Source organism: Palaemon carinicauda, chromosome 2 (assembly GCF_036898095.1).
Source record: "Palaemon carinicauda isolate YSFRI2023 chromosome 2, ASM3689809v2, whole genome shotgun sequence".
Lineage (NCBI taxonomy): Eukaryota > Metazoa > Arthropoda > Malacostraca > Decapoda > Palaemonidae > Palaemon > Palaemon carinicauda.
In genome coordinates this window covers 122370615-122396535 of record NC_090726.1, presented here as the reverse complement: position 1 = coordinate 122396535, position 25921 = coordinate 122370615, and the positions used below count along the sequence as shown (strand labels likewise).

Here is a 25921-nt window from a genome sequence, read left to right as displayed (position 1 = left end):
CGTGATTCGGGTCTTCAACCTTCTAGACGAGCTTTGTTACGCCACGCTGACGTTATCTCTAGTGACAGCTTTGCTGTTAAGCGAGATGCGGAGCATAAATCTCGATGTAACTTTGATCGCTTTGAACGTCAGCCACCGCAGTCACAGCGTGACGTTGAGATGCAGACACCGCAGACACGACGTGACGTTGAGCGGTAGACACCGTAGACATGACGGGACGTCGAGGGTCAGTCATCGTAGTCACGATATAGCATCGAACAGCAGTCACCGCTGTTACTACGGGACGTTTGAACGTCAGTTACTTCTGTCACGACGTGTAGTAGAATAACATTCTCTGCAGTCACAACGTGACATCGACCCTCCAACTTTAACTTCTGTTCATATACAAGTTGATGTAGCCGGTCAGGCTTTTCCTTCACGTCATTCTGAATATAAATCTCCTTCTCGCAAGACTTTGGATTTATCAGATGATGTGCCTTCTGAAGAAGTTGATGACCCCCTTTCAACTAATGTACCTTTGGGGAGTCATTCAGAAGAGGAGTAACCTAGGGTGGTCCAACAATCCCTTGTATTTTAATTATGAATTTCTTTAGTGAAATTTTGTCCTAGACTTTCTTCGACGCCTACTTTTACGAAGTCAGTTCTCTCTTGTTCTTCCAAGAGGGCCATGCTCTTACTGGGAGACTGGTTGGAATCCAGGAGAAGTTTAGGAAAGTCTGCTTTTGCTTTTCCTCCTTCTTAATTAGCTTCTCGCTCGGGCATCTGGTGTGACACAGGAGAAGCTCGAGGAGAAGTTCTCGGCTTGGGAGTACCTGCCTCTGCCCAGGGAGACTTCTTAAGCCTTGTGGACTCTCCTCGTCGTCTAGCCATGAGACGCTCCAAGATTTTATGGTCGGCTTCAGAGCTAGACCATCTCCTGTTAGGAGTTTTTTCGAGCGTTTGAAGTTTTTATTTGTTGGATTGGTCCCTGGGAGCCTTAAGTAAGAAGGTCTCTCCAGCTGTCAATGTATTGCTGTACAATTATGTCATGCATGAACAAGGCTATCAGGGATGGCTTCAATGATCTGGCAGCCACGTTCACTGCAGGAACAAGGCTATCAGGGATGGCTCCAATGATCTGGCAGCCACGTTCACTGCAGGAGTACTTAAGATGTAAGTGCGCTCAATGTGTTCATTGTCAAGACAAACTTCACGATGAAGACTACCAAATCTGTCTTGGCAGCAGTAAGGGAAGGCGACTGGATGGTCTCTCTCGACCTTCAGGATGCATACTTCCACATCCCGATTCATCCAAACTTTCAACAACATCTGAGGTTTGTGGACGGGAAAGTAATGTACCAATTTCGAGCACTGTACTTCGGCCTCATTCCTGCTCCTCTTGTTTTTACAAGGTCCTTGCAAAATGTAGCAAGCTTTCTACATTTTTTGAGGATTCAGAGCCTCCCTTTATTTTGACGACTGGCTAATCAGGGCGTCGTCATTATATCGCTGTCTGGAGAGCCTCTAATGGACATTAGACCTAACCAAGGAGCTAGGTCTCATAGTGAACGTAGAGAAGTCGTAACTTACAGTACCCCATCCCAGACTATTCTTTATTTGGGAATGGAGATACAGTGTCTTATTTTTCGGGCCTTTTCGTCTCCCACAAGAATGGGACATGCTCTGTTAAAAGTCCTTCACTTGCAAGAGAAAAACAGTTGCTCTGTAAGAGTTTGAACTAGCCTCGTGGGAACTCTTTCATCGCTGGAGTAGTTTATCTCTCTGGGGAGACTCAACCTTTGCCCTCTCCAATTTCACCTAAACCATTGGAACAAGGAGAAGGGCTTAGAGAGTATCTCTTTCCCAATCTCCAACTCAGTCTAGACATGTCTGACTTGGTGGGACAGCAACATCAGACTTCGAGAAGGTCTTTCTCTTGCGATCAAGAACCCAAACCATGTGTTGTATTCAGATGCATCGGATTTGGGTTAGGGAGCTCCACTGGACAGTCTGGAATGCTCGGGTCTTTGGTCCACGGATCAGAAGGAACTCCATTTAAGGCAAGTAACATCCCTCCTTTGGCGAGATTTGTGCAAGGAAAAATGAATGTCTTGGCGGACTGCCTCAGCAGAAGAGGACAAGTCATCTCCATGGAGTGGACGTTGCGCAAGACTGTGTGCGAGAAGCTATGGATGACATGGGGTCAACCCACCATAGATCTTTTTGCGACTTCACTGACAAAGAGGCTCTCGACTTACTGCTTTCCAGTTCCGGATCCAGAGGCAACCCACATAGACGCTTTCCTGCTGGACTGGTCTCACCTGGACGTTTATGCCTTTCCACCTTTCAAGATCCTAAACAAGGTGCTGCAGAAGTTCACCTCTCACGAAGGGACCAGGTTGATGTTGGTTGCTCCACGCTGGCCCGCGAGAGAGTGGTTCACAGAGGTACTTCTATGGCTGGTAGACGTTCCAAGAAGTCTGCCGTTGCGGATGGATCTCTTGCGACAGCCTCACGTAAAGAGATTTCATCAAAGCCTCCCCACGCTTCGTCTAACTGCCTTCAGACTATCGAAAGACTCTCTTGAGCTCGAGGGTTTTCGAAGGAGGCAGCTAGAGCGATCGCGAGGGCTAGAAGATCCTCTACCATCAGGATCTATCAGTCGAAATGGGAGGTATTTAGAGACTGGTGCAAGTCCTCCTCTATTTCCTCTTCCAAGTGCCTCTGTAGCGCAGATTGCAGATTTTCTGCTTTATCTGAGAAACGGTCGCTCCCTCTCTGCATCCACCATTAAAGGCTACAGAAGCATGTTAGCTTCTGTTTTCAGGCATAGGGGTTTGGATCTTTCTAATAACAAAGATCTCCAAGACCTGCTTAAGTCTTTCGAGACTTCCAAGGAACGTCATATTTCGACTCCTGCTTGGAACTTGGACGTGGTCCTACGGTTCCTTATGTCAAACAGGTTTGAACCATTAAATTCAGCCTCCCTGAAGGATCTTACCCTCAAGACACTTTTTTTTTGGTGTGCTTGGCTTCGGCTAAAAGGGTTAGTGAGATACATGCTTTTAGCAAGAACATCGGCTTCTCCACTAATAAAGCAGTATGCGCTCTTCAACTTGGTTTTTTGGCCAAGAATGGACTTCCGTCTCGTCCTTGGCCTAAATCATTTGATATCCCCAGTCTTTCCGAGATTGTGGGGAATGAAGTTGAAAGAGTGCTGTGCCCCGTTAGAGCTCTTAAATTTTATTTATCCAGAGCTAAACCGCTGCGAGGTTGTTCAGAGGCTTTATGGTGCTCCGTTAAAAAGCCCTCTTTGCCCATGTCTAAGAATGCGTGGTCTTATTTTATTAGACTTTTGATTCGGGAGGCACACACTCATTTAAGTGAGAAGGATCGTAATTTACTTAAAGTCAAGGCTCATGAAGTCAGAGCGATAGCAACTTCAGTAGCGTTTAAGCAAAATAGATCCATTAAAAGTATTATGGACGCGACCTTTTGGAGAGGCAAGTCGGTATTCGCTTCATATTACTTGAAAGATGTCCAGACTCTTTATGAGGACTGCTACACACTGGGACCATTCGTAGCAGCGAGTGCAGTAGTGGGTGAAGGCTCTACCACTACATTCCCTTAATCCCAATATCCTTTTAATCTACTCTTGAAATTTTTATTCTTATTTTGGGTTGTACGGGAGACTAAGAAGTCTTTCGCAATCTTTTTGATTTGGCGGGTGGTCAAAATGTTGTTTCTTGAGAGCGCCCAGATTAAGGGTATTGATGAGGTCCTGTTATAGGGGTGTTCGCCCTGGATATAACAGCTCCTGGGAGTCTTTCAGCATCCTGAGAGGATGGCTAGGCTTCGTGAGGAAAGCAGACTAATGAGGCAAAGTAATCATCAGAGTCAGCTTCCTTACCAGGTACCTATACTTAAGTTGGTTTTTTATGAAATATTGTCAAAAAACTCTTGAGCATATACGCCTTTATTGTATTAATACTGGTCTCTACCCACCACCATGGGTGTGAATCAGCTATTATATATTCACCGGCTAAGTTTAATATTTAAAAATGATATTTTGATTATAAAATAAATTTTTGAATATACTTACCCGGTGAATATATAAATTAAAGGCCCTCCCTTCCTCCCCGATAGAGACCCAGCGGACTGAGAAGAACTGGAGAAATTGACAAGTATATGCGGTATCTGGCCGATAGTCGGCGCTGGTGGTCACACCCGCAACCTTCACGGCGATCGCTCGCAAGTTTTTGGAATCTGTCGAGCCGTCGGAGACGTCAGCTATTATATATTCACCGGGTAAGTATATTCAAAAATTTATTTTATAATCAAAATATCATTTTTTACAAAATCTACTTACGAGTGTGAAACGTTTTAGATTCTATACACCATGCTGGTATCAGATTGTCCAAAGGAGCCTTTAGAACTGTGTCTATCCCAAGCCTCCTTGTGGACGCTGGAGAGTTACCTTTAGACCTTTGCCGGAAGTCTTCTATTGTTCGGTATTGGTTTAGGTTGCAAAGACTTCGTAATTCTTTAGCTTGTCAGACTGCAAACCTTGTAAGGAATTATAGATATTTTGAGTTGCATCCAAAATCTCGTCAACCTTATGGTTTCCGGATAAAAATACTATTAGACAGTCTAGATATAGGTAGAAATAAAGTGCTCCCATGTAGGATATCATCAACCCCTTCCATGGAAATTACCGGATATATCTTTTTGTAAATAGTTTATTGGTATAAAAAAGAACATGACTGACTTAGAAGCCAGGTTGCTCTTTATGGAACATGTTGAAAAACACAGGGAATTGACTTTTATACATACTGATGGCTCCAAATCTGATGCTGACGTTGGATTTGAAATATACACTAGTGCTTTTAATTGTAGAGGTGCACTTCCACTAGTATCCTCTATATTTACTGCCAAACTATATGGCATACTAACCGCTATTGAGAAAATAATGTTAAAAGACGAGGGCAATTTTACCATTTTCAGTGATGCAAGAAGTGTCCTAAAAGCTTTAAAAGTTTTTAATTCCAATAATCCTTTAGTTTTGAAGGTTTTAGAGTGGCTTTTAATTATTGGCATGAAAGGTATAACAGTTTGATTTTGTTTAGTTCCAGCACATGTAAGTGTGTCTGGAAATGAGAAGGCAGATCCACTGGCAAAGAATGCTGCAGCCCAGTTGCTACCAAGAAGGTATCCCATTCCCTGTAATGATTTCTTACCTTTAATTAAGAATTATATTTATAATAATTGGCAACAATATTGGGATAGTTTAGATGAAAATAAGATGAGAGAAATGAGCAATGTTATATCCTCTTGGAGGTATAACAGGATGCCCCGAAAGTGGGAGACTACTCTTTGTCGTCTCCGCATTGGTCACACACGGATGACACATGATTTTCTTCTTTCTGGCCAATATCAACCATATTGCGACAACTATTGATACCCTTGACAGTGAGGCATTTGTTGACTTGACGCATTAAATTGAATAAGACGTGAAGCCATGGGTGTCGCGGGCTCCCGAGGAACCGAAGGGAATGCCCCACTTATAACACAGAAAGCAATAGATTTCTATTTGGGGCTCGAGGTGAGGATGGCAGGTTCATCCTTGCCAAGATTCTTTGACATGATGTGTCGTACAACTCCAGCAACATTTTTAGATTTATTCTAGAAGCAGGTCTTCTGAAAGATATTTAATTTTTTTAATGACATCTTTGTGTTTGTGGTTTTAATAGAATATTCTTTTATTCTTTATTTATAATAAACGATATTGGCGTCAATGATCTTCAATGTCAGGATGCCAGAAAACCTAAAATCATTTAATCAATCACCATCGACCTACAACGCCAGAATCGCCCACTGTCCCGTCAGCTCATAAATCCCCTAGCCATTACATACAGCTGACGACTTGTGAACCGCCTGCTCATTCAACCTCTCATAGATCACCTACTACGCGAGAATCACTTGCAGTTTGATAAACGCCTGCTCTTCCATCTTCCTCTCGGGAATTTGCATGTCAATGCTTGGACATTCTCCTACTCGACAACCATCGTTTCATTACCAGATCTCACGTCAGCGATTGGAGATTCACCGGCGTTCCCCAACGCGTCAGCAGCAGTCATTTGTCCAACATAAAACCGCCAAGGTTGAGTGCTCATTCTGATCCAAGTGAGGATCTCCAGCTGCAACCACCGAAGGTGGTGGTTGTTGCTTCAAAGAAGGGTAAAGTGGTCACTGACCATTCACCGTCACCCACCATTCCCCTTCCCGCAAACGCCGTATAACGTGACTGCCAGGGAAGATGAAGAGGGGAAGTTTCAGGGGTTTAAGATCCCGAAACTTCCAACACCTAGGAAGGAAACGTTGTCATCATTGCCTAAGTCCTCATTATCGGGAATGAAGACTCCTCGGAAGGACCCTTCAGCCTCTATCCCTTCAGCGGAACTGTCGGATAGCGCATCCATGAGTAAGCAGCCGTGGTTCAGCACCTTGGTCAGTGCCTTGACTCGGGCCTTCGTACTTATGTTCCCTTCGTGACTTGCGAAAGCCCCCAGGGTTTCTCTGGGGACTTCCTGCATTTCAACTGACCCAGAACACCGGACCATGATGGTTTCTCCCATGAAGAGGAAGAGAGGAGCACCAGACTAACTGCCGGTCAGAGCTCCAAGGTTAGAGGTTTCCCCTGTAGAATCATAGTAGCCTCTACCCACCGATGCCTTACTTGCTGATTTTAGAGGCGCTCATAGGAAATAGTTAGTTTTGGACTCTCCCCTTCCGTCGCTGATGGAAAAAGCCCTAGAGAGAATTCCGTTTTTGCCTTTGGATCTTGTAGAGTTTCTTAGCTCTCTCCCCACCAAGAAGTTTGTCACATCCTCTCCGGCACCCGAACCATAGAGTTTCTGACCCAGCAGGGATTGAACCTGTGGGCCAATACCATCTTGAAGCGAAGGGATGCAGTGGCCGAGAGATTCCACCAACAGGTCCCTAATGCTTAGATATCTAGGCTCCGGAACTCCTCCTTGGAGGGATCCTTCCTCTTCTAGCAGAATGCAGAGAGGTGGAGGAAGTCTAACCAGGACTCCCTCTTTCATAGGGCCTTGACATCATGGCCCTACAGTCCTCCAGTCCCCCAAAGACCAGCTAACCGAAACCTACAAGTAAGATGGCAATGAAAGAAAAGGTGGTATCTATAAACCCCTTTCCTGCCAAGAACTGGAAAGGCACCAAGTCCAACCATGGAGGAAAACAGCAGAGAGGTGACGGCAGAAGCCGCAAGCACTAGGATAAGCGACCTCCCTGCTTGTCCGCTAGTGGGGGAATGCCTACAAAGCTGCTGGGTCAGGTGGATGCAGTTTGGTGCCGAACCTTGGAGGGTCTCTGTGATTCGTTCAGAGTATCGTGTCACGTTCATCTTATTTCTCCCACCACTGACCAAGAATCCAGTGTTTGTGAACTCCTTTATGAGGGTATTAGCAAAGGCGCAGGCCCGAAAGGCTGAAGCCCAGACCTTGTTTGAAAAGGGTGCTCTCCAGGAGGTCTTTGACAGGTCCCCAGGCTTCTTCAGTTAACTCTTTCTGGTGAAAAAGCATCTGGAGGCTGGAGAACAGTTTGTCGAACAGACTTCGTTCAGTATGGAGATAGCATACACGGTCAGACAAGCGGTAAGGCCACAAGACTACATGGGTACACTGGATCTAAAGGATGCAGACTTCCAGATCCCAGTCCATCTGTCTTCAAGGAAGTATCTAAGATTCAACATCGACAACAAAATATACCAGTTCAAGGTGCTGTGCTTCGGCTTTTCCACAGCACCTCAGGCCTTCACAAGAGTGTTCTACCTAGTGTCATCCTGAGCACATAGGCTCGGCATCAGTCTCCTTCGTTACCTGGACAACTGGCCGATCGTAGCAGACTCGTGACGACCCGTCTTCAGTACTAGACAAACTTCTGAGGCTTTGCCAAGATCTGGGGATCATGGTAAACCTAGAGAAATCATCTCTACTTCCTTCTCAAAGACTGGTATACTTGGGCATAATATTAGACACCAAACTACACAAAGCCTTCCCATCAGACGACAGGATAGCGAGGGTGAGGAAGATCTCAAGACCCTTTCTCAGACGAGAACTCACAGCCCAGAAGTGGCTAGGTCTTCTCGAACACCTATCATACTTAGCCCGTCAAGTTCCCAATGGCTGCGTCAGGAATCGATCTCTCCAGTGGCGACTGAAGTCCAATTGGAATCAGGCCTTCCATTCCCTAGACTCTCTGATCCCCATGGGACCAGAGGAATGGACAGACTTTGGATGGTGGTCTGCTGATGAGAATCTGCTGAAGGGTGTCAATCCTCTTGTCCTTCTACCCAATTTGATGCTGTTTTTGAACCCATCAAAAGAAAGGTGGGGGTTACCCATGTGCGGCACCACAAGTCCTCAGGCCTTTGGTCAGAGTCTGAAAAGTACCTTCACATAAATCTCCTAGAGATGAAGGCCTTATATCCGTCCCTTCAAGAGATCCATCAGTTCCTGGCAGGTCACTCGGTAATGGTGATGAGTGACAATACCATGGTAGTGGCTTACATAAAAAATCAAGGAGGTACTTTTTTGCAGCCCCTATCCCATCTAGCAGTAGAGATACTGAGATGGGCGGAAGGCCACTTGGTCTCACTATCAGCTCGCTTCATTCCCGGCAAGAGGAATGTGCTCGCCAGCAATCTGAGCAGAGCGTCGCAGATAGTGGGTTCCGAGTGGTCGTTGGATCGTCTAGTAGCCAACAAAATCCTGACGCTGTGGGGTTTGCCGACTGTGAATCTGTTCGTAATGGCCCTGAACTTCAGGCTCTTGTTGTACTGCTCTCCATTCCCAGACCCCAAGGCTCTCTGGCAATATGCAGAACAACATCGACATTTACTCATTCACACCATTCTGTCTGATGAGAAAAGTACTCAACAAGACCAGAACTTCGGTCAATCTTTCGATGACCCTCATAGCTTCGCTATGGCATCACGCAGAAGGGTTCCCTGACCTTCTGCTGCTCCTGACGAAGCTGCCAAGAGAACTTCCTCCATGACACAATCTACTGAGACAACCACATGGCAACATTTACCACAAAGCAGTAGCTTTGCTACATCTTCACGCCTGAAGACTATCCAGCACCTCCTCACTCAGAGAGGATTTTTGCAACAAGTTGCGAAGAGGATGTCTGGATATCTGTGAAAGTCATCAGGTTCAGTCTACCAGGCGAAGTGGAACGTCTCCAATGGTTGGTGTCATGGAAGAAGGCCTCAATCCACTTGATGTCACTTTTCCAGCAATAGCGGAGTTCCTCGCATATTTGCGGAAAGAAATGCTTCTTTCGGTTTCAGTGATTATAGGTTATTGGTCTGTCTTGAGTCTCGCCTTTCAACTGAAATTAATGGACATTTCTTCATCGCTAGAACTTTCCCTCCTCATGCGGAGTTATGAACTCACCTCTCCTCAGTTAGAAGTGATACCTCCCCCATGGAACATGGTTTGAGTTCTTATGTCCGTAAAAGGACCTCCGTAGGAACCATTACGCCAGTTATCAGATCGCCACCTAACTTGGAAGATGGTGTTCCTGCTCATTAGGCTCAGCCAAACGAGTTAGCGAACTTCATGGTCTCTCGTATGATGTTGCCCATTCAAGGAGATGGGGGAGGTAAGCTTCAGCTTCGTCCCTGAGTTTGTTGCCAAGACTCAGAATCCGGGAGTTACGGATCCTATATTTGACTCCTTCCGGATAATGAGTCCCCGCACTGTAACTGTCGAACCAGATCATCTGTGATTATGCCCAGTAAGGTGTTTGAGGCACTACCTTAAGGGAACAGCAGCACCTCGGCCCAGAGTGCCCCCAATATTCGTCAGCACGGGCAGAAGCAGGAGGAGGATCACGAAAAACAATCTCCGCATGGATTCGCTGGGTCATTGACCTTGCTCTGAATCCCAATCCTCCTTCATCACGTTGTCCCAGGGCCCACAATGTTATGGGCTTAGCTACATCCCTGGCCTTCAAAAAGGACTACTTTGTGATGCAGGTATTGCAAGAAGGCGTCTAGGAACACCAAACCATTTTCACCGTCCACTACCTGCAAGACGTGACCCACAGGAACCTCGATACGTTCTCTATTGGTTCTGTGGTGGTTGCACAACAGCTGCTTCAATACCTTAAGCTCCTTATTGGATAAGTTGCAGAAGGTTGAGGGCATTGGTTACCCGGGTCTTATTCTGAATGAATGAAAGGAATATCTGGCTCTTTTCCTTTCTTCATCCTCGTCTCCTTTGGGGAAAGCAGCATCCTAGGTCCTCTGCACAAGCTGACCTCAAGCTTCTGCAGGTAAACCATTACTCCCTTGTGTAACCTAGTATTGTCCCAATACTGTTGCGTCCCCATCCCCTGGGGATATGGTATTGGGAATGTCTTGGTCTCCTCGGTTATTCCTGCAAGACTTGGAATAACTTTTACCTTGAGTCACAGTGCTAGTATCTCATCACACACAGCTTTCATATGCCGCAGATCACGCTTAGTAGGTTAAGCCAGGTGTTAGGGTCTCCTTATTTGTGCACTAACCTGCACAATAGGGAATACCCTGGGTAAGGCCAAAACCCAGATGGGCAAGGACGTTCACCCTCCCAATGGGTTAGTCACCCCTATAAATAGTTTTGGTTTGTATTCCAGTTACAGAATAAATGACAAATTTGGAAGTAATTTGTATTTTTCATAACGATACAAACCTTAGCTATTTATACATACTTGCCTGCCAACCCTGTCCCCTGTCAAATTACTATCTACAAGTGAAATCAAGCACAATCACAGGTGTGTGGGTGAGAGGGGTAGCTAGCTGGATGGGTAGTTAACCATCGGTAAATTCTTGTGGCTCGTCCTTTAACCTGTTAAGCGTCCCCCCTGGACCAGGTTGCCGCTAACGTACCGTCACGCTTTTTTTGCCCTGAGCGGTCATTTCACTAATGATAATTTTTCAAAGTTAGTATCATTTCTTTATGCTTATAATTCGTATTCATAGTTAAAAGTAGGGATATTAATTACATGGTAGAGTAAAAAAACAAATAATACTACTATTATTTCACGTCAAATTGCTACATAATACTGAATATTCTAATGGATTCTTTTTATCTTCAATCGTAAATCTTACGCCTGGATAAGCAACAAAAGCAAAGGGACAAGTCTCCCCCCCCTCTCTCTCTCTCTCTCTCTCTCTCTCTCTCTCTCTCTCTCTCTCTCTCTCTCTCTCTCTCCCCATATCATTTCCTGTATAGTTTTCAAATATGTTCGTCATACATTTGTACATTATTTATCCACTTTATTCTCTCTCTCTCTCCCTCTCTCTCTCTCTCTCTCTCTCTCTCTCTCTCTCTCTCTCTCTCTCTCTCTCTCTCTCTCTCTCTCTCTCTCTCTCTCTCTCTCTCGTCGGCGTTTCCTTTCCTATATAGTTTTGTGAAATCTCGTTGTCCAGTCATTCGGTAATGAGAAGTCATTTTCGCTTTCGGCATCGAAAGAAAACTTTGTTTCTTCAATATACTCATTACTGGAGGATTCAAAACTAGTGCTCTCATTATCAAACAGGTTATCATTATCAAATTCCTCAACAAGAATATCATTTATTTCATCTAAAGAAATAACCTTCCTCTTTAGACCGTTCATTACAAAAGGAACAACAAACAACCACTTCCGCATGAACGCCCGAAGCGCACTGATAGGAAACCAGTTTTCTAACATCAAGCTACCTTCAGAAAAATAGTTGCCAGACATCATATAAGTTTCTATTTACAGCCCCCATATGCTGAGAGTGTTGCCAAGTGGTGATCCTATACTTACTATATGAGTAAACGTAATATCACGAGACTGACGGCTTGAAAAAGGCAATTAAAGTCATGAACGGAATATGCAGTTGAAGGCGGTACCGAGTAGATCGTGGTGAACGGTTTATCACGTGGGTGACGCTTAACAGGTTAAGCTTCTCCAAAAGTAATAACCCCTATAGATAGCTAAGATTTTTATCGTTAGGAAAAATACAAATTTCTTCCAAATTTGTTATTTTTTTTCTTTATTTTTCCTGATCACTCTGTGACTGTTATAATGGAAGAAACATGTCTGGACATGCAGTCCTGCTCATGCATATTGTGTCACAAGTGCAGCACTTATATGAGCAGGAGCTCCATGGATTCCAATTCTTTGTGTCAGTCTTGCAGAGTTCATGACTTCGTGCAGTCATCCCCTAGTGAGGAATGTAGAGTTGTCGCCCTATCACTGGCTGGAGTACGGCAAGAGGAGGAAGAATTCAAAGCAAAATTCTCCTTCTTTTTGTCTTCCTTGAAGTTGAAAAAATCTACTAGATCTCTCTTCTCTCCCTGTGGTATTCTAGTATCCAAACCTTTTGTATCTCCCCACTCTTGTAGGGTGATGAAGAAGGATGATGACTAAAGCTCACTTTTATAGCAAACTTTGTGAGGTGGCCCTATTTGCTTTCCCAGAGAAATGGGTAGTCCTTGCCCTTCATTTACAATTGAGCCTGACATTGTATTTTCAGATGGCGACGTTACTAAGGATAATGCCCTAAGAACACTGTGGCCTTCTATAAGCCTCAAAGTAATTCTGTTGATGAAGAAGCTCCTGCAAGCCCTTTCTTTTAATGAAAGAATGCCTTGATAAAGGCAAGAGGGCTCTCAAACTGGTGAATAATTTATTACCCTGTTTGATTCAAAATTTCTCATACGTTTTCTATTGCTTATTATTAATTCAACTGCCTTCATATTTTATCAACTATCTCTCTCATTGCTGTCCACCTTCTCTTCTCTTTTCACTTTCAAGATATTTGGGAAGGCATACCATTGCTGAGATTGGAGTTTTTTTAAACCAATTGTATGAGCGGTTGTGGTCTTGTCAACTAACCGATAGTGTTTGGACCAAAGGAGTGTCAATATTCCCATATTATGATATGGAACTATTTCATACAGAAATTTGGCCCTCAGATCCCAGTAGGGAACTGGTTTTTTAGAGATAAGATTTTCAGCATTCTTTCTAGATTGTCTACCACTATGATTAATCTGGGGATAATTATAGCCATGAAATGCTCTGTCCCATCGAGCCGGTTTGGCTTACAACTGAGGGGACCGGCTGGCTAATGCCGTGTTTTAAGAACAGGACTTTGACATTCATACCACTTAATAAGGTAACTCAGGACATCTCCAAACTGCATAGAATTTTCACCTCTGACCTTCGGTTTTGCGATGCCAGGGCGATTTATCCTGAAAATGAGTGTTCTTCAAATTAGATCTCCTCCCTTTATACTTAATATTAAGACCTAGGATTACTACCCTATATAGACCTGATGTAGACCTCCAATCAAATAGAGATTTTTTTTCTGAAATTAATTTTTATGCTAGATAGGAATTTTTTCATTATGGTAAGAAAATAAACCCTATAAATTATGGAAAAAGTGCTCAATTTGATTGCTTTATAAAGTCTTTCTAAGTTATATACCAAATTTCAATGCTATTTCTTTGAAACTAAGGGAGAAGATAGAATTTGAAGGTCAGTATTTTTACATAGACAATATTAAGAAATCATTATTATTATGAATTTTATTTTCCTCTGAATATTAATAAAGTAAAACAATGTTATTTATTATAATTTAATCATAAATGATGATCCCTTTGCTCAATATCTTACTTCTTAAGGCTCTTGGTCGCTCTTTCATTCACAACACTCTCTCTCTGCCCTTCACTAACTTCGCTAATATCACCGATATTACCCACTTCTGAACTCTTATTTGACCAAATTTTCTTCTTACTTATGTTAGCGAGATGTTGAAATTGTCCTTTCCTCTTAGTCATGATGAAACTCTTGCCGAAACCAAGAAAAACCGATGTAAAAACGAGCAAATGTTGGAGGTCAAACTCAAAACGTGTAGTCTCTGATTTTTGTGCCAGCACTGAAGGGTGTAATCATAACTTCCTGTCTTGTGACTCATGGAATCTATACAGATGCCATTGCTCACAATTTCTTTTTTATATCAAATTTACTATAACAAGAAATATGGCATTTCCTTGTAGGGATCAATGTTTTTGGCATATTGAGTTACTTTTACTAATTACCCTGTAACTATGAAAGTAAGAGAAATTTGACAAAATGTTTTGTATATGCATTCTCCATTACCGCACGAGTCTCGGTTAATTTTTTCAGGGTTTTGTGTTTTTCGTCGCATACCCCCACATATTGGCATACTGGCTGGGCCCCTTGAGCCACTTTAATCATAGTGGTACTTTCCCATCTTGATAGGGTAGGGAGTGGATCTTTAGGGACCGGCTCTCATGGGTGTCATTGATGGAGTAATTAATTCTGTGAAAGGCTAGTGGGGTCTATTTTAGGATGTCAGTCTAAAATTTTCTTTTCTTTAAACTTTATTTTTTCAATTTTTTTTGTTCAATTATTATTATTATTATTATTATTCCTGTCCTCCCAAAATAATACTGAATAACATTGGCAATGTTACCTCTACCCCTTGACCCCCTGAGAGCCCCTGACATGGTTAATTACCTCTGCCAATTCAATTAAGGAAAATTTTGTTGATGACAGGCACTAAGAAGGACTACTCTTCCAATATACAGGTAGCAAAGATAAGTTGAGGAATTTAGGTGCTCCATACCTGTGATATAGGTTTACCTTTAAATAAATTGTTACTATGAATCTTTATGGATGACAAAATATTTTGACAACATTCCTCTTACTTTCGTAGTTCCAGGGTAATTAGTAAAAGTAACTCAATAAACCAAAAACATTGTTTCCTACAAGAAAATACATTGTTTCTTCTGTTATTGTAAAATTTGATAATTATTACATTTTAATGTGAAAAAAAATTGTGAACAATGGCATCTGCATAGCTTCCACGAGTCACAAGACAATATATTACATGTTAAATTACACCCTTCTCCCTTCAGTCCTACCTCAAACCTCAGAGAGAGTACATGTCTGAGTTTGACCTCTGATATTCACTTATTTTTACGTTTCTATTTCTCGTTTTCAGCAAGAATTTTATCATTTTAAAGAGGAAAAGACAATTTCAACATCTTCCTAACATAAGGAAGAAGAAAATTAGCTGCATTAAGAGAGACCTAAAACAATCAAATGGTGCCCTTTTCCATTTTATTTTCATATTTTTTTTCTTAATCTTTTCTCCCGATTTTCATGGTTTATTTTTTTTACCATAATGAAAAAATTCATTTCTAGCAAAAAAATTACTTTCAGAAAAAATTCATTTTATTGGTCTACATCAGGTCTATATAAGGTAGTAATCCCAGGTCTTAATGTTAATTATCAAGGGAGAAGATAAAATTTGAAAAACAAATTTTCAGGATAATTCACCCTGGCGTCGCAAAACTGAAGGTCAGAGACAAATATCCTATGCAGTTTGGAGATGTCCTAAGTTACCTTATTAAGTGGTATGAATGTCATAGTCCTGTCCTTGAAAAACGGCATAAGCCGGCCGGCCCCCTTAAGTTAAATTAGGATAAACCTGAAATTGGATGATAAGAAATGGGAATCAGGAATCCTCTTAAGCTGTCATGAGGAAGCTTTTAATGACAGCTGTGATATTTAAAAAAAAAAATATTATAATCAGATTACATTAGCACTATGTAATACAGCTCCCAGAAACTTGAATATAATATATCACCCTACTGACTGGTATCAAAATGAATATGCTGATCCCAAAATAAATTTAGTGTCAGAAAGAAAGCCAAAGCCACCAATGTAGTATTAGGTTGGCCAGGGTACCAGCCACCAGCCACCCATTGAAATACTACTGCCAGACACTACTACATAGGATCCTTCTCTCTGGTTACGACTCATTTTCCTTTTGCCTACATATACACCGAATAGTCTGGCCTATTCATTACATATTCTCCTCTGTCCTCATGCACCTGACAACAGTGAGATCACTAATCAATTTTTCCTTGTTGAAGGGGTTGTCTACTGCATTGTAATTGTTCAGTGGCTACTTTTCTCGTGGGAATGATGGAAGAGACTCTTTAGCTTTGGTAAGCAGCTCTTCAAGGAGGAGAACACTCCAAAATCAAACCATTGTTCTCTGGTCTTGGATGGTGCCATAGCCTCTGTACCATAGTCTTTCAGTCTTGGGGTAGAGTTCTCTTGCTTGAGAGTATACTCAGGCAAACTGTTCTATCTTATTTCTCTTCCTCTTGTTTTTTTATTTTTTATAGTTTATATATGAAAGATTTATTTTTATGTTGTTACTGTTCTTAGAATATTTTATTTTAATCGTTAATTACTTCTCTTGTAGTTTCCTTATTTCCTTTCCTCACTGGGCCATTTTCCCTGTTGGAGCCCTTGGGCTTAAAGCATCCTGCTTTTCCAACTAAGGTTGTAACTTAACAAGTAATAATAATAATAATAGTGTGGATTATTGCCAAGCAAGAGGAGGGGGATATAATTACAGTAATTTGAATTTAGCAAGTAGCTACAAAAGAAAGAGCATACTATAGAGCATGCTGACATTTCTAGATTTGACAAGAAATCAATCTTAATTCGTGCTAAATCTAAAGCCAAGTCTGTTATGCTAGATAATATCAAAATAGAAAATCTAATGGCTGATATCAAACCACATTTGAATTTTAGCTATGGAAGAGGGGTGCATTTTAACAGGATCTATATGAGTTTACCAAGGAAGAAATCTTGAATATGTGCCATAAAAAATATGGAAGGTTCTTAAGATCTCCAGAACTGCTATTATTGTTTTCACTTTTGAGGACGATGATGTACCCTGTCATGTAAACATTGAAAATAAGAAAATATCGGTTTAACTTCACAAAATGAAACCTTTGCAGTGCTACAATTGCTTTAGATTTCGACATACCTCTTGGCTATTTAGAAATGAAAAGCTCTGTGAAATACACTTAATAGTTTTTCAACGAATGTGTGAATATTTATCCTACTGCAAGTGAAATACAATAAGATGACTGAAAATTACTGAAACATTACATAACATTTACAAAGTACACTCTCTCTCTCTCTCTCTCTCTCTCTCTCTCTCTCTCTCTCGCTCTCTCTCTCTCTCTCTCTCTCTCTCTCTCTCTCTCTCTCTCTCTCGACAAAGCAAGATGGACGTCAAGTGACTATAGAAATAATTTTTTTTATTAAAATTCTATAAATGTTGTACATCAGGTGTCTATGGGAATAATTTTTTTCACTAAAATTCTATAAATGTTGTTTCATGACTTTGAGTTAGTGTGAAATCCTTTTTCACATCAGTAGCTACAAACAGCTACACCTCCATCTGATTATGGAATTTAGCTACTGTATGCTTAAATTCCAGTTTGTTCCGTAACTGGAATACAAACCATGCTATTTAATAGGGGTAATACTTTCGGCGTAGCTAAAATGACGAGCCATTAATTTTTAATGAGGGTTTACTACCCACATCGCTAGTTAGCGGGGGTAGGGGAGGGTAGCTTGCTACCCCCCCCCCCCTCTCACACACCTGTGCTTCAGCTCACTTTGCTCCCAGCTCGGATGGTAGTCGGACGTGTCCGCTCCAATCCTCGCCGTCATTTGGCAGCCATTTAATGCTTTTTTGCTTTTTCTTTTCTAGTTTTGTGTTTGAAGTTGGCCTCTGCGAATATGCGCACCTGCTCTGGGTTTCCCGGCCGCCCCTGTGTAATATTCATGTCGGCGGTCGAGACCGATCCTCACGCCCTTTGCCCTTCCTGTAGGGGCCAACGGTGTGACAGCGATAACAGGTGTAGTGAGTGTAGGGAGTGGTCTACCTCCCAGTGGGATATTTCTCCTTCAAAGGTTTCTTTGAAAGGAGAAAAACCCAAGGTCTCTTCTTCCGTTGCCCAAACCTCCTCCGAACCTCCCACTCGACCGGTCTCTTTCGAGAGAACGTCGAGTGGTAGCGTAGACCGATGTACTGTTTACCAAACTCGGGGCTCGAGAGATGACGTTGCTTACCCTAGCTGCGCGCCATCCCTCACTTGCGCGCCGTCAACCTCCTGTGCGCTATCCCTCTCCGATGCACCAGCGCTCTCCTACGCGCCAGCGCTCTCCTGCGCGCCAGCGATCTCCTGCCCGCCAGCGCTCTCACCCAGCAGTTATTTCTCCTGCGCACCCACGATCTACTGATCTGGGTGCTACTGGGAAGTCAACTAGGTTGACTTCTCCCATGTTTCAGCTCTCACCATCGCGCCAGTGCTCTCCATCGCCCGCACGCATCCGCGAGGATACGCGTGCGCACCCCGCGCCCACTCGCCCATCCTCCTACAGATTCGCGCCCACATTTTGACGCGCGCCCATGAGCAGCACAGACTTCAACTGCGCGCCCGCGCGCTATGGGTCTTTCTCCTGCGTGCGCGCGCCCTACGACTGGTACAGGCACGCTCGAACTCTCACCCGAGCACTCAACGCCTTGATCCTGCGCGCACGCGAATACTTTCCCCTGAGCGTGCACACCAACAGTCTCCCGCACGCGCTCCTGTGCGCCCAGTCTCCCGCACGCGCTCCTGTGAGCCATCAGTCTCCGGCGTTCACGCGCACGCCCACAGAGTTCCCGCCAGCGACTCCCGGTATTCTCCCTCTCGCGAGCACCATTATTCTCCCTCGCGCGAGCGTCAATATCCTCCCGTGCGCGGGACTGCTGAACTACGAACGGCAAGGTCGCCATCGCCTCATTCCCCTCCCCGCAAGTGCATACCAGCGCACATTGTGGGAGAAGGGAAACATCTAGAGGGGTCCAGGATCCCAAAGCCTTTTCAGGCGAACCCACCAATGATGAGAACTCCTCCCAGGGATCCTTCAATTCCTGTCCCTTCAAGGGGTAGGTCTGACAGCGCGTCTGTCAGCCAACAGCCCTGGTTCGATGCACTAATCAGAGCCTAACGCAGGCGTTCAAGCCTGTCTTCTCTGAATTGGGGCACAGATCCTTGGCTGCTTCTACCCCTTTGAAGAGAAAAAGAGGAGTTCCAGACGCGGTAACTTCTCCAAGGGCAAAACTGACTCCACGCAAGCCTTCGACCCAGGTTCCTTCTTTCCCCCAGACTGTCTTTTCTTCCCCTTCGGACGAAGATTTCCCGTCCTCAGGGGAATCACGCGAGGAGAGACTTTCCCCCATCGCACCAATAAGGGAAACCTCTCCTCGTGCCAAGATGTCTTCTCAGGTGGGGACTGAAAGGAACATGCCATCCTCGTCAATGTTGGAGTCCTACATCCTTCCCATGAAGGAAGCTAAGGACTCTAAAACATTACCGAAGTCCTCTACTAGGACTAGGATGGAGCCAGCTAGCCACTCGTAGAACGTCCTCGACTCTCCCCAAGAAGAGCCTATGGGGACAGGAGACTTCGCTGCAAGTCCTACATCAGGAGGAGACCAGCAAGAGTCAGAACATGCGTTTTGGCAAGTTCTGACTCTAATGAGGGCTCTCAACGGGTTCTCCGACCCAGAGATCCCTCCTCGAGAGGGCAAGGACACGGTCTTGGACCGTGTCTTTGGTACTCAGAAACCCTCCAAGACCAGTGCAGCACTGCCCTGGTCTCAGGGGGTTAAGAGTACCAGGGACAAGATCTCTCTACAGCTCTCCGAGATGTCCTCTTCCAACCGTTCCAGTGCCACCTCCTCGCGTACAGCAGAGGAGGTACTTTGAGATCCTTAAGGAGCCTTATTTAGCTCTTCCTCTTCACCACTCGCTGGAAGAGCTTACCAGGGGAGTCCCTCTTGAGAGACTCCAACCGGCAGGTCTCATTCTCGGCAACCGAGATCCTTAACCAGTAGAAAGTTGCGAAGTGTGCTATGCAAGCCACTTCGTGGCTCGACCTCTGGTTGGGGACCAAAGGTATCCTGATACGTTCTGAGGATTTCTCCAAAGAACGTACCAGGAAAGCTATGGAGATTTTTCTTCTCTCAGGTACTTGCACGATCGAGTTTCTGACCCACCAAGTCTCGAGCTTGTGGACAAATACCATTCTGAAACGTCGGGATGCAGTAGCTGAGAGATTCCATCAGATGGTCCCTAGCACCGAGATCAATAGGCTCAGACATTCTTCTCTAGAAGGATCCATCTTGTTTGAGCCTAAGGATGTGGAACATGCCGCTGATAGGTGGAGGAAGTCTCATCAAGACTCCCTCCTTCATAGGGCTTTAACATCTAAGCCCTATAAGCCTCCAGCACCACAGCAGTCCCGCACAGCAGTCTCGTCCAGTCAAGACTGCTAAAACGACGACAGCAGCGAAGACTGTGGTGTCTAAGCCCTTTCCTGTCAAAGGAAGGAAAGACAAAAAGTCCTCCAGGGGAGGCAAGAATCCTAGAGGGAGCAGCCGAGGCCACAAACGCTAGGATAGGCAGTCCCCCTGCATGTCCACCAGTGGGGGGATGCCTACAAAGTTGCTCAAACAGGTGGAAGCAACTCGGGGCCGATTCCTAGACAATCTCTGTAATCAGTCCAGGATATCGTGTCGCGTTCATAACATCTCTACTTCCCCTGACGACGAATCCAGTTTCATTGAGCTCCCTTCCCGTGGGATCGGCAAGGGGCCAAGCCCTTCGGGCAGAAGTCCAGACCATATTGAAGAAGGGCGCTTTCTAAGAGGTCCTCGACGAATCTGCAGGCTTCTTCAGTCGACTCTTTCATGTAAAGAAGACGTCTGGAGGCTGGAGACCAGTCATCAACCTCTCAGCTCTGAACAAGTTTGTCAAAAAACTCTGTTCAGCATGGAGACGGCGGACACAGTCAGACTAGCAGTAAGACCGCAAGACTTCATGTGCACACTGGACCTAAAGGACGCGTACTTCCAGATCCCAGTCCATCCGTCTTCAAGGAAGTACTTAAGATTCAGCCTAGACAACAGAAAGTACCAGTTCAAGGTGCTGTGCTTCGGTCTCTCCACAGCACAACAAGTTTTCACCAGAGTGTTCACCCTAATATCATCGTGGGCACACAGGATTGGCATCCGTCTCCTCCGTTATCTGGACGACTGGTTAATCCTAGCAGACTCGGTGTCATCCCTTCTTCAACACCGAGACAAACTTCTGAGACTTTGCCAAGGTCTGGGGATCATGGTAAATCTCGAGAAATCCTCACTGCTTCCCACTCAAAGACTGGTATACCTAGGCATGATTATAGACACCAATCTCCACAAAGCCTTCCCATCAGACGACAGGATAGCAAGGCTGAGGAAGGTCGCAAGACCTTTTCTCAGACGAGAAGAACTTCCACCCCAATTGTGGTTACGTCTCCTCGGTCATCTCTCATCGCTGGCCCGTCTAGTTCCCCACGGTCGCTTTAGGATGAGATCCCTCCAGTGGTGACTCAAGTCCCGGTGGAATCAAGGGTACGATTCCCCGGACATCCAGATCCGCATGGGACCTGCGGAATTGACGGATCTCCAGTGGTGGGTGGCAGTCGAGAACCTACGAAAAGGAGTGGATCTTCTCGTCCTCCCCCCGGATTTGATGCTGTTTTCGGACGCCTCAAAAACAGGGTGGGGGGTCCACGTGCTGCACCACACGACCTCAGGCCTCTGGTCAGAGTCAGAAAAGTACCTCCATATAAATGTCCTAGAGATGAAGGCTGTCTTTCTGGCCCTTCAACAGTTCCAACAGTACCTGGCAAGTCACTCTGTGGTGGTGATGAGCGACAACACCACAGTAGTGGCCTACATCAACAAACAAGGAGGTACTTTTTCGCAGCAACTATCCCATCTAGCAGTAGAGATACCGAGATGGGCCGAAGTCCACTCGACACCACTATCGGCACGCTTCATTCTGGGCAAAAGGAATGTGCTCGCCGACAATCTGAGCAGAGCTTCTCTCAGATAGTGAGTACCGAGTGGTCTTTGGATCATCTAGTAACCAACAAAGTCCTTACTTTGTGGGGTTCTCCGACTGTGGATCTTTTCGCAACAGCCCTGAACTTCAGGCTCGAGCTGTACTGTTCCCCTGTCCTAGACCTCAAAGCTCTCTGGCAAGATGCTTTCTAACAACGGTGGGACAACATCGACGTTTACGCCTTTCCCCCGTTCTGTCTGATGAGGAGGGTACTCAACAAGACCAGAACATCGGTCAATCTTTCAATGACCTTTATAGCTCCGCTATGGCATCACGTGGAATGGTTCCCGGACCTTCTGCAACTCCTAACGGAGCTACCAAGAGAACTCCCTCCACGACATAATCTACTCAAACAACCACATGCCAACATCTTCCACAAAGCCGTAGGTTCACTACGACTTCACGCCTGGAGACTATCCAGCATCTCCTCTCTGGGAGAGGATTTTCGCAACAAGTTGCTGTCCGGATGTCTGGACACCTGCGAAAGTCTTCGGCAGCAGTCTACCAGGCAAAGTGGAAAGTCTTCTGTGGTTGGTGTCGTGGAAGGGGTATCTCTCCACTCGAGGCCACTATTCCAACAATAGCGGAGTTCCTCGTGTATTTGCGTGAAGAAATGCACCTTTCAGTCTCGGCAGTGAAAGGCTATCGCTCAGCCTTAAGTCTAGCCTTCAGGCTGAAAGGAATGGACATTTCTTCATCGCTAGAACTTTCCCTACTCGTACGTAGTTATGAACTTACCTGCCCTCAGTCGGAAGTGAGACCTCCCCCATGGAACGTGGTTCGAGTTCTCAGGTCTCTTAAGTGACCTCCCTATGAACCATTACGCCAGGCATCAGATCGCCACCTAACTTGGAAGACGGTATTCCTACTAACTTTGGCCACGGCCAAGTGAGTCAGCGAACTTCATGGTCTCTCGTATGACATCGCCCATTCAAGGGGAAGGGGGGCGGTAACGTTCAGCTTCGTCCCTGAGTTTATTGCTAAGACTCAGAATCCTGGAGTGGCGGATCCTCAATTTGACTCCTTCCGGATTTCTAGTGTCCGTACTGTAACAGATGACGCAAATCATCTCTTACTATGCCCAGTAAGGAGCTTAAGGCTGTACCTCAAAAGAACAGCTGCAGCCCATCCTCATGTACCAGCTCTATTTGTCAGCACAGGAAGGACTAAGAGTAGGGTCACCTAGAACACCATCTCTGCATGGATTCGTAGGGTCATTGACCTGGCCTTGAATCCAGACCCTCCTCCATCACGTTGCCCTAGAGCACATGATGTCAGGGGCATAGCTACGTCCCTGGCCTTCAAAAGAAATTTTTCAGTGACGTAGGTTCTTCAAGCTGGGATGTGGAAACGTCAAACAACATTCCTGCAAGACGTGATCCACAGGAGACTCAATACGTTCTCTATCGGCCCTGTGGTGGCTGCACAACAGCTGGTTTAAAACCTCAAGCTCCTTATTGGACAAGTAGCAGAAGGTTGAGGGCATTGTTACCCTGTTTTAGTCTGCATGAATGAAAAGGTTCGACTGGCCCTTATTCTTTTCTTCATTCTCCCCTCTCTTGGGGAAAGCAGCATCCTGGGTTCTCTGCATAGCTGACCTCAAACCACTGCAGGTAAACCATGCTCCCTTGTATTCCTAGCATTAAGATTAATACTGTTACGTCCCCATACCCTAACAAGGTGGTATTGGGAGAGTCCTTTTCTTCAAGTTTCTATCTAAAGAACTTCAGAATCACTTCCTAGGATGAGTCACACTTCTTCATACCTTCACACACAGCTTGCGTAGGCCGCACTCTTTGTGTAGCAAGGTTCTAGCGAGGTGCAGGGACTCCTTATTTCTTGGGTGCTTACACACTCAAATAACGAGCCCCCGGGCAAAGCCAAATGCCAGACTGGCTGGGACGTCCACCCTTCCTAATGGGTGAGTCACCCCTATTAAATAGCGTGGTTTGTATTCCAGTTATGGAACAAATGACAAATTCGTAGATAATTTGTATTTTTCCTAACTATACAAATCTTAGCTATTTAACCAAACTTGCCTGCCAGCCCTATCCCCCTTGAAGTCCTACCTCCAAGGAAAGTGAGCTTAAGCATAGGTGTGTGAGGGGGGGGGGGGGGGCTAGCAAGCTACCCTCCCCTACCCCCGCTAACTAGCGGTGTGGGTAGTAAACCCTCGTTAAAAATTAATGGCTCGTCATTTCAGCTACGCCGAAATTAATACCCCTATTAAATAGCTAAGGTTTGTATAGTTAGGAAAAATACAAATTATCTACAAATTTGTCATTTTTTCCTACTTGCCTCAACTAACATTGCAATTTATGTAGCATACGTATAACAGTACTTCAATATTATTGAAGGTATACCAGTACAGTTAGAGGATATGTTAGCTTGTAATGTGTGCAAAGTCACAAATTTTTATGAGAAAATATTTCAAATATTTGTAATTTTACCATAAATAGTAGCATGAATGACTGTTGTTCTTGATATGTAATAAGTCAGTGAGTAATTCACCTTCGGGTTCCCATATACAGCAAACTTTTCAGCACTAGCAAACTTAGTGCATTGCATATTTTTTCACTTCATTCAATAATCGGTCCATCATTTATGACACACCTTTTTTATGGTCAACGTTGGGGTTGAGAAGCTTGTTATATATATGCAGTATATAGGTACTATATGTTAAAATTTGGTTCAACATATCAAGTTTAGAATAACTTGACAAGAAATTTAGGAAGTTTCTGGAAATAAGAATTTATTGGGAACCAATCATTGTTACAGGGTACTTAAGTTTCTGTGTTTGTTTCAAGGTTGTTTTATACGGAGATGCCTTTGATGTTTTGAAGAAAAGAGAAAGTGTACTCTACTTAGGAAACCACCAGTCAACAGGTTAGTTTATATTTTAATAATACTTTGTTCCATCACTAAATACAAACCAACGCTATTTATAAGAGGTATTACTTTCACTGAAGCTGAAAGACAAGCTATTAGACTTTTAGCAAGGGTTAACCACCCACCCGCTAGTTAAGGGGGGGTCGGGACTAGTAGCTACCCTGCTCACACACACACCTGGGCTGTGAACTCACTTTGCTTTTGGCTCGGGTGGAGAACGAACATTGCCGCTCTTCTCTCTCAACAAGATTGACTTGCCATTACTGACTAATTGCTTTTTTTCTCTTTTTCTTTTCAGTATGTTTGTTCTCTCTCCTTGGCCGTCCTTATGCAGACTTGTCCGGGACCTGAGTGCTGCTTATGCGGGACGTTCATGCCGTCCGTGGATACAGACCTGCATCTGCTGTGTCCTGCTGGCCTTGGGGGTGTGTCTTTGTGGCTAGGACAACACCTGCCCTGAATGCCGGATGTGATCTGTCTCCGAGTGGGAGAAGTATGGGTGCTGTCGTAAGAAGAACTTCAAAAGGGATTCTTCGCCTTTGGGGTCTTCCTCCAAGTTGAAGAAACCTAGGACTTCTTTAAACCTCCCCCCCCCTCACCCACCCCGACCTCTTCCCGATGCTCCTGTTTGTTCAATTTCCCCTGTGGAACAATCGAACAGAAGCGTAGACCAATTAACTCCAGGTCAACCTTTGGTCTCGAGGGACAGTACTGTTTTCATCAGTGAAGCTGCCTCTAACCTGAGTGAGACTTGCTCTTTCTTTGATTTATTCCAGGTGGGGCCATCTCTGGGTTTGACCGGTCCCCCATCGAAGATGGTGCTGCTTGAACTCTTTCAACTCGGTGCGGAGAGGAGGATAATACAGACCTCCTGAGGGGTGAATCCCTTGTTGTTTCTGAGCATGGGCCTACGAGATCTTGAGGTTTTGAATGCTGTGTTTGCCAACGATTCCCACCCTGCTCCTTCTTCTGCCACTGCCACCGTTGCCGAAGACTGCACTCCAATCCTTGCTGAGCCAACTCTTCTGTCGGGGGCTGAGCAAAGTCCGAGGCAGGTTTCTCCTGCTGGTGGGCATCTCTCTTGCCCCAGTGTGGGATCCCCCCCTAGAGTGAGATCCCCCTATAGAGACACTGATCCAGAGGTCTTCTAGACATCATCTTTCTCCTGC

General features: G+C 44.7%; 1 protein-coding gene across 4 annotated transcripts in view; it reads left to right on the top strand.

Moving 5' to 3' along the window:
* Positions 1 to 25921, top strand: part of LOC137626753 (1-acyl-sn-glycerol-3-phosphate acyltransferase epsilon-like) — a 280699-nt gene that overhangs the window by 83129 nt on the left and 171649 nt on the right. For all 4 annotated transcript variants that reach the window (XM_068357759.1, XM_068357762.1, XM_068357769.1 and 1 more), the window contains exon 3: positions 24671 to 24749. In XM_068357759.1, the coding sequence (XP_068213860.1) occupies positions 24671 to 24749 (79 nt within the window). The remainder of the gene's footprint in view (positions 1 to 24670; positions 24750 to 25921) is intronic.